The following is a 10,055-nucleotide window of genomic DNA, read 5'->3' as shown; positions in this document are numbered from 1 at the left end:
TTGTACTCCAAAAGTCGCCAGATACCTAAACCATTTCTGTCGTCAAAACTTTTTTGCGGTCGCTAAGATTTAAGCAAAAGTCGTCACTTCTAGGGACTAACAGCCTTATTCATAAAAAGTTAGAGCCTCCTTGAAGGCTCCTTGAAGGCCCGATGCTAAAAAACATGATTCATAAACGTCTGTTAGCGCTAATCAGTCGATCAAGGCTCTGCTAAAGTTAGAGGACCGTAGACCCTCCTTTATCTCTCTGCTAAGTCACAAAATGGCCGCCACAAGTTTGAACAGCTGACTTTGACTAGAGCAAAAAACCATAGGTACCGAAGATATTTATAGTGAAGGCAGGGCTACGCAGATTAAAAAAAAAACATGAAAATTTATTTTCAGGAATTTGTATTTAAAATCCTCTAAATTAGCAACAATAAATTAACAATAAATATGAAAAAAAAATAAGGATGATTAACATAATTATGGCTTTTTGCACAACATAAACATGCGGATCGGAAATGGCGGGAAAACAAACATCTCGCTTTTTATTTTTTTTCCTGGTAATTTGCTGTCACTGCTGTCAATTTTTTTTTTTTAATTATCGATTAGGCCATTTTTTGTCTTTGATTTGTCAAGGTGGCCAACATAACGCGTCTAATCCGTCTATCAGCAGCTCAACAACTAGCAGACTGCTAGCAAGCGTTTATGAATCATACTTCTTGACAACCGTCTAACAAGCTTAATCAGTCTGCTAAGTAACAGACCGATCAAACCTCAATTAAGGATTTTTTATGAATAAGGCTGTAAGTCACTAAACTGGCAACATTGATAGCCGCCGCGGGCCCGTCGCGGGTCCGACCCGCTCTCTGTGTGAATACAACGAACCGCGCGGCTCACGCGGCGGACACGACCCGACCCGCGCACGCTTTCTGTGTGTGTTGCCCTTAAGTTCAACCTATTAAACCGTGAAATAATCTTGATGGAAGTACGATTTTTTGGTAACGCCAGAGACAATTTTGGTAGCGCAGGAGACGCCCAAAGTGTCGGTCAAATAGTTGATTGGCCCATTAGAGATAATATCTCTATACATTATGAAACTAGTTTTTATTATAACTAGTTTCATAATGTTATAAAATGATCGAGCCGAAGGGTTTTTTTTTAAATTAATGTACATAACTTTTTTCATAATAATAACATAACCTAATAATGTAATCTTCATCGATAAAAGTATCAAAGTATTTTAATGCGGTAAAAACATGACTTCATTATTGGATAGTAGGTATAACGTAACTATTATTGTTAATTTACATTCAGCTAAAACTTAGAAGCATGAAGTTGTTTAATTGTGCAAATTGTTTTGTTACGGCTCATTGGATGCTTCTAAAAATTTACTTAAGCTCGTGTACACCTTTGTGCTATTAATGTCATGCTGACATCCCATACATCTGCCAAAGAAATCTTAGCGAATTTGATTATGAAAAGGTTCCACCACGTATGGCATTCAGTTTCATACATTAGAACTTTGAATGTTGATTGTTTGTTTATACTCTTTAGTGTACGAAAATTGATAAGATATTTTCACTTATAACAATAAATATTGCAGGTACAGTTGAGACATCAACAGCCACCATGTCAAATACCGAGCTTCCCCCACCTTACTACGCGCTTAAGGAAGATGCCACCACAGAACAGAATGTAAGTCTCAAAGACAATATACAAATAAACAATGAGGTTTTTCACAGAGACGAAATATGTGAACCTCACGTTCACGATACTAACGCCGAACGCCATCTAGCGATTTTTCGCCTCTGTGAAAACCATTATTACCTACTTCAACGAGGGAATGCTGCCAGCCTTTTGGTCATTATGACACGGGGGCCTTTTTAGGTTTCCGTAGCCAAAATGGCAAAAACGGAACCTTTACAGTTTCGCCATGTCTGTCTGTCTGCCCGTCCGTCCGCGGCTTTGCTCAGGGACTATCAATGCTAGAAAGCTGTAATTTTTCACGGATATATATAAAAACTATGCCGACAAAATGGTACAATAAAAAATGAAAAAAATTTTTTTAGGGTACCTCCCATAGACGTAAAGTGGAGGTAACTTTTTTTCTCATCCAACCCTATAGTGTGGGGTATCGTTGTATAGGTTTTTTAAAACCATTAGGGGGTTGCTAAGACGATTTTTTAATTCAGTGATTTGTTTGCGAAATATTATTACTTATAAATTTTCACAGTCGTCTTTTGACAGTCGTCACTAGGGTTACCATATCTGGGATCTATAGGATTTATCCTGAGATCAAGAAGAAATCAAGTTTTTCTCTGGACTTTAAAATTATCTACTTACAGAACTTGATGATGTTCAATAGGGGAAAATATTTGTATGAAAAATACGAATTGTTCTCAATTCTAGTTGTACTTTCAAGCTTTGCTTGATTGGTGTAAATTATTCCTTAATATTTATTTATTAGTAGGTATGTATGTATATGTATATGAACATATTTTTTGTCTATAGTAAATTATCCGTAATTTAAGCATATTTGGGCATTGTCTGTTGGTCAGTCAGTTACGTAAATATAAAGAGCTATTAATTAATTATTTTCACGACATAATAATAAAAATTATGTGTTTCACTCGTCAAATAAATTGATTAGCGTCTCGTGCCTTGAAAGTACACTCAGGATTTTTTTTTAATTGTTGTCTTCGCTCATGGATCAATCCTAGAACTAGGTGTGGGTCGTTACGTGATTTGAGCGAAACAAAACGAAACTGGTGACAAGAATCATGTCACTGGTTACTAAAACCAATGATTTTAGTAACCAGTTTCTTTCACTGCCTGCAGTGACCCGTTCTGTGACAGTCACCGTAACTGAATTAGAAATGAAACTATTATTTAACGTAATTTCTATTGAGCTATGACGTTATTTATCGTGTAATGTCAATAATTTCATAATCTAAGAATCGTTTATTTTACGTTGTATAAAGTTAAAGTTATAATTTTTACGTGCTACTCGTGACGTCTGTAACGTTGAGGCGAAAATCGCATCACCACAAAAATAGCTCGTTACAAAAATCACCACTTGTCGCTTGACGTGAAACCAGTGATTTGGTTATTCAGCACGTCACCAGTTACTGTATACGGTAACGTGAAATAACCTCCACCTCTACCTAGAACCCTTTGCTTGTGTTTCTGTGATGACATTCCAGCCTTGCGTAACAAAGAATCAGTCAAAATAACGTTCATGTGAGCTCCGGTTGTTATCAGAGTTATCAACGTTAGCTCGCTATTTCGATAACACTTTCCATTTATACTATAGGTGATAGGCAGATAAAAGCAAATTCCCGGAATAAATAAATACGTCTCGGCATTTCCTAAAACAGAAGCAAAGCGATTTCAAATGTATTATAAAATCTTAATCTAGGACCACAAAGGATTTTCTGAAATACTCACGGGAAACAGCTAGCCAATTCGTTATTCTGCTATGCGAGTGAAGCCGTGAATGAAACTATAAAACAAAAAAGTAATCCTTTAAACAAAAAAAAACTGAATCGAATGGCAATCGAATTGCATAAGATTTTCTTTAACTTGAGAGTTAAACTTGTCGGTGGAGTATATTTCACACATCCCTCCTTTGAGCTGAGCCTCCTCTTGACCTCTTGATACGACACGACGCCGACCTTTCTCCCTTATTTGATCGATGTAGCTGCGCCTAGGTCGACCTCTTCCTAGATGGATAAAATACCAGACCTCTTTTAGCAACGATGTACGGATAGGAGTGGCCATCGCGCCAGACCACAGCCCTTAGTCCTAGACTCTAGGATAAGGTTAGAAAGAGACGGTTAATGCGATCGAGAACACCCGCGCGTTAAGACGAGTAGACTTGCAAGAATAAAACAATCAAGTTGCATTACATTGCGGCGCTCAATTGACCACTACAAACTCGTTGGCTTTACGGCCTCGCAATGTAATGCAACTTGCACGATTTTTATGCAAGTCTTAACTTCGATTTTAGACAATACAGCCGCATTGTGTATATCAAGGGAAGAGGAAGCTGTCTCCTCCACTGTTGACTGCCACTGGCTGCCTCTTTTTTGCTACTATTTAGGTATTAGCATCTTTTTCAATTGATTATCTTCTGTCATTTTCAGGCCACAGAAATACCCATGCCGCACGACGAGGAACCCCTCGAAGCACCTATAGTCTACGCGCCAGCTTTTGAAAACAAAGACACCCGGATAGGATTTATCCAAAAGGTACACCATTTATAAAAAACTATGCGACAAATATATAAGTTTTGATAGATATGCACAGTAATTAATTATTACAGAACAGATATTGCAAGATGGTGATGATCTGGCTTAGGCACACTTACGCTTACGAGTCGCTGGTGGCAGGCAGTTTTATACTGAACCCATTCATCATTCCGTTCAGTGAACGGAATGTACTCGCGGCTGGCTTAACCAATCAGTGGCCCGATCTTCGCTAGAAGACCGGGCCAGTGTGGCCACAATAGACACATAAATATTTCGGCATCCAGGCCTTCTGCCCGGGAATGAGTGGCGCTTCAGACGCCACAGTCTCATACTTTTCAATACAAAGAATATATTTTTTCCTGACCTGTTGCTGTTACAGTCATGGTATGATGTATGATACGGACGGTGTAATGGATAGAGGCCATAAAGAGACTTTTACTAATTCCATTCTTCTATATCTAGTAATTGGTTTATGACCTACCCTGCCCGCCTATCTCCTCCTTAAGTTTCATCCTGACCTGATGTTTGGACAGTTATTTCTAATATTTTTTTTATATTCCAGGTCCTGGCTATTAAGTTCTTTCAAGCCATTGCCATGACTATAGTCATGGTTATCTTCGTCGTGGCGCCATACTCTATATACCGGGCACTGGTGTACGACACCTACACTCGTATTAATCTAATGTAAGTATCTACTAAACGACAGAGCTCCGCTCGGGCTAAAACTCGGGAACACATTTTCCTAGAGATGCCTTTCAGCGGTTTAGGACCACAATGAGAAATGACCACAATTAAAAAGAAACACTACTATAAATGACCGCTTCTTTAAAGGACCACTTCTTTAAATCGCCACTTCTTTAAATCACCATTTCTTTAAATGACTATCTATCTTACATTTGATTGACCAACAGGATAAATTAGCGACCTAGTTTGAGCCTGGCGCCTCGCCGACTGGCGCCGCGGTGCAATAGAAAGATAGATTAAAAACACATGTCGATAATTACGAAATTCACAAAAGGATTGTCAAATTAACAGAAATAAAATATGTAATGTAAAATAGTATTCGATATAGGTATGTACAATAAAATGTCAGCTAAAAATTAAATTAAATACAATGTAAAATTAAATAGCATGCGAAAAAAATGATCAAATCTAGTGAATATTGTTTTTCCATCGCATTTTTTGTTGGATAAGCTCGCATGTATCTTGCTTTAACTTCAGTTAGCTAATTGAGAAACAAAGATAAAATACGAACTTATCCGACAAAAAAGAATAGGGATGTTGACTCCACCAATCAACTGACGTAGTACCTTACCTACTTTTTTTATGAGCTGTCAAAACACAATTCTCCCATAGAGTTTCAATGGAAATAGCAACATATGACGTCACCTTGTTCGCCAACTCAATCAACTAACTATTTATTTTTTTAAAGCAACAATAAATCTAATTTTGCGTTAATCGAAAATTAATCTGGTTTTCAGGGCTAAAATAAAGCGTTTTTTTACTGGAGTCGTGTCTTCGAATTATTTTTTAATGGTTAAACATCCCTATTATCAAAATCGGACTACTCTGTAAAAAGGTCATACATAAAAAAAAATATACGCGTCGCCTTGAGAACCTCCGTTTTTTTTTCGTCGGTTAAAAATATGATGGAAAAACATCATTGTTATTAGTATCCTTGCAGAGTGGTGTCTTCGTTGATACTCCTGGCAACACTGGGGCTGCTCCACTACTGCAACAGATCCCGGTTCGTCCTGCCGTACAACTACATGTTCCTCGGGGTATACCCGCTGGCCGTTGCCTTCTTCATCAGCGTGGTATTTTTTCAATCCGGTTTGGTCTCGGTATGTATAATTACCTAACACATTATTTTATCTATTTACTTATGTATAAATTTCGCGGTGGCCTGTGATTTGACTTGTACCATCAGCCAAACATGTGGTCTACCACCTTATAAGTCTGTTAAAAAAGAGAAGAAATTAAAAAGTGGCAACACTGTAGTGACACTACAGTGTTGCCGCTTTTTAATTTCTTCTTTTTTTTGACGGACTATAAAGTTCATTATCGTTTGCATGTCATAAAACTATAATGCCAACAGATGTGTCTGTTAATTTCAAAGTTCTACTTTAGCGACATATTCATTTGATAGGAACTTGTTTAAAAATTGATAGACCACTTATTTGGCTGATGGTACCTCTCCAGCTGAGAGCGTTTTCAGATTATCCGATCCGATATCGGTATCGGACGCCGATACGATATCGGAGCAAGTAAAATGTATGAAATATGATCCGATATCGAATCGGATAATCTGAAAACGCTCTGAGGGTCGTTGATTCCAGCCCGGGCTTGCACCGCCTGTCGCAAAATAACCAACGACATGGATGTATGTACCTAAAACCAAAATTGAGTCTGAGTGAACTTATGAAAACTAATTCAGAGTCAATTTTGTTGACACATTTGATGTGAGGGATTTTAAAAGTTATGACAATCCGATCACTGCATTGTAACTGAGCTGAATTTGAATCAAGAATTGAAACAAAATTGGCACACTATTAGCCCACCTAGGTATGCACGCGATCAAAATTTCGATTAGATTAATCGGTCACTTCGACGCTGAAATACTTTTTCATTTAAAAAAAAAAGATTTCGTTAAGCAAAGCGATACTGCTGCTAAAAATAAGTTATATAAGATTTGAAACATTCAAACATGCATAGAAATAAGGATAGCTACATTATATAAGTACCTTCGTTTCAGATTTTCGTGTCCTGGGTGTACTTCAACATCGTCTTATTTGCTCTGCTGATGATCAGCGTCTTTGCGCTGCAAACGAACATCGAGTTCAAGACCAACGTCGGTCTCGTCATCACCGGATTAATTCTTATTGTCACATATGGTGAGTATCAGTAGCGTTGCAATTCCCACTGAGTGCTTATTAAGCCGGTCAAGTAGTACTACTTACTACTACTACTATTAGTACTACTACTATTGGTACTACTGGTATTGATACTCTAGTTCAGTGATTCCCAAAGTGGTCCAGGTGGACCCCCAGGGGTTCACGGGAGACTTGCTGGGGGTCTACGTAGGCGTGAACAAAAAAATGGGGGTCCATAAGATGTTAATGGGGGTCCACGAAAATTTATCTGCTTTTGATAGTAAAGAGCCAAAATGTAAGCATAGTTTTTATAAGAGCCTACCTACATTGTTTTAAGTACCTAACTAAGCAGATAATATTTTGATAAGGCAAGCGACTGGACAGAACTCAGAAGCGACACAATCTTTATTTTTTAGCGACTTTAAGAATGTGGTAGAAATGTAGCAGCAGGGGGTCCACCGAAACCAGTAAAATTTTGAAAGTGGTCCACGAGAAAAATAAGTTTGGGAACTACTGCTCTAGTTGCTAAAATCGAAAACTTACTTCTACTGCTGATTTATAATGTAGTCAGTTTGTAGCTTCGATATATCTGTGCTAACCTCGTAGCACTAGAAGGCCGTAATATTTGTTTTTTTTTCTGTTTTTTCTGTTTTTTTCTCTAGATCTCCTAAACTATGCGTTTTGCATACGAAATGTTTTTTATGTTTTTATATAAATCCCTTTTATGCCCTATTTCGTGCGAATTTCGAAAAATACCTTCTTGGTGCAGTTCTTCCTTCAAAACATGCGTGACTCAAGTTTCTGGCTCCAGTAGTTTTAGCTGGCAGATGATGAATCTGAGACATGTAACAAGTCTATCGAAACTGCAAACTGGAATATATTAATATGGCCACAACACATAGGGGCCAGCGGGGCTACTACGAAATTCGAAAATCAAAGTTCGTGTCGTTCCGTCCCTCTGACACTTATACTATTTAATACGAGAGTGAGAGAGACAGTTCGATACGATCTTCGATTTTCGAATTTCGGTGTAGGCCGTCTGACTCCGCTCGTTTTCCTCGTATCTTAAAAGAAACCTTTTACAGCATTCACGGTGCCGTTCATCTACGGTTTGAACGCGTTCGGGGTGTTATACTGCTCTCTGATGATCTTCGCGCTGACTGCATACGTCTTGAACGACCTCCAAGCCATGATGTCGAAGACCTACCGTATCCATCTCTCCCCCGCCGACTTCGTAAAGGCAGCTCTCATCATGCATATCGACTACCGATACATGATAATGAAGTTTTTCAAGAGGCATTGCAACTCGACAGCGCGTGAGGTAAACGATGTACAAAACTGAATTTAACACAACTTGAAAATACTTCACTCTGTTTTATTTCCCGATTTTAGTTATTGTTGCGGTTTTTCCCATCTTTTGGAGGGGGGGGGGTACTGTTTTTTAAAGATACTTGACTACATTTCCACGTGCTAAAGATTGTCAGAATTTTAGCCATTATAAATTATGAAATTTATGAAATATGCATTTACCTTAGTAATAAGAAAAAGTAATTGTCTAAAAGAAAATAGTGATATAAAAAATATAAAATTATGAATTTGTGCTAAACTTTTTTATATCTTTGTATTTTTTTAAGCAAACAATCATGTAGGTAAATTTATAATTAATCATACACTGTTACGATCACAGATGTTTTAAATAATTTTGAAATTGTATACAATCATTTATGTAATTTACAGATACCTAGATAAGTATATACAATGAAAATGTAACAAAATATTTTAATCTTGTACTCTTAGTCTTAACGAGTGTAACTAAGTAACTAACTAGGTGAGTACTTAATAAAAACTGGGACCAACGTTATTTGTTTTATTTAAATACAAAATTCAAAGAATTAGAAATGTAATAGTATGAAATGAGACTTCTTATTCACTTATTACTTAATTTTTGCAGTCTGCGACTCTGCTTATCTTTACCGGTAAGTTAATGATGTGGGCGAGAGATGACTTTATTTTATAGGTAATTTGTAAAGATACAACTTATTATAAGTAAAGTAAGTAAGTAGTACTAACTAAGAACAGAGGTGCAAAGAAAAAGTTACTGAAAAATAATTGAATGAACGATTAATGATGGATGATTTATTGAATCAGGCGTTACTTTGCGGAGGTCCATATCAATGAACTAAAATGATGATTAATGATGATAGATAGATGACTTAATTTTTAGGGTCTGTCTGTCTGTCCGTCCGCGGCTTTGCTCAGGGTCTATCAATGCTAGAAAGCTGTAATTTTGCACAGATATATATGTAAACTATGCCGACAAAATGATACAATTAAAAATTAAAAAAAAAATATATTAGGGTACCTCCCATAGACGTAAAGTGGGGGTGATTACGGATTTGCCAAGACGATTTTTGATTCAGTGATTTGTTTGCGAATTACTTATTCAACTTTAAAGTGCAGATTTTCATGAAAATCGAGCGTCCCCCCCCCCTCTAAAATCTAAACCGATTATAGTAAGTATATCAAGCTTTCAAGGAAAACTATAACGGCTAAGTTTTCTTGAGAATTATTAGTAGTTTAAGAGTAAATAGCAGCCTAAGGTATAAAATATACCTAAACTTGGAAGATTCCGTATAAAATACGAAATCCTTAGAAAAATATGACTTAATTTTTTCGTAATGGCTACAGAACCCTATTTCGGGCGTGTCCGACACGCTCTTGGCCGGTTTTTATAGTATGCAAAGAAGATTCGAAAACCAATCCTTAACCCTTAAAAATATCTGGTTATTTATTGTAGAAATTGAAACCACAACACTTGATTTTTTTTGAAAATTGTTTCAGTCTATGCCACAGATTATGTATTAAGTATTATTTTTTATTTTTACTTTACATGGCAACATTAGGACTAGCCTGCCACTCCAAAGATGCCACCCACTCTCTCTTATAA

General features: G+C 37.0%; 1 protein-coding gene across 1 annotated transcript; it reads left to right on the top strand.

The window, feature by feature from the left end:
* Positions 1-1,588: 1,588 nt before the first annotated feature.
* On the top strand, positions 1,589-8,964 carry LOC141430140 (uncharacterized; the record flags this gene model as incomplete). The annotated part of the gene is given in 6 exon segments (XM_074090697.1): positions 1,589-1,680; positions 4,131-4,235; positions 4,798-4,919; positions 5,920-6,079; positions 6,991-7,129; positions 8,194-8,964. Coding segments are annotated over 6 exon segments (849 nt in total). The 3' UTR covers positions 8,451-8,964.
* Positions 8,965-10,055: the final 1,091 nt, after the last annotated feature.

Source organism: Choristoneura fumiferana, chromosome 8 (genome assembly GCF_025370935.1).
Source record: "Choristoneura fumiferana chromosome 8, NRCan_CFum_1, whole genome shotgun sequence".
Lineage (NCBI taxonomy): Eukaryota > Metazoa > Arthropoda > Insecta > Lepidoptera > Tortricidae > Choristoneura > Choristoneura fumiferana.
The sequence above is the reverse complement of the archived record's forward strand: the minus strand, read 5'-3'. Positions and strand labels throughout refer to the sequence as shown.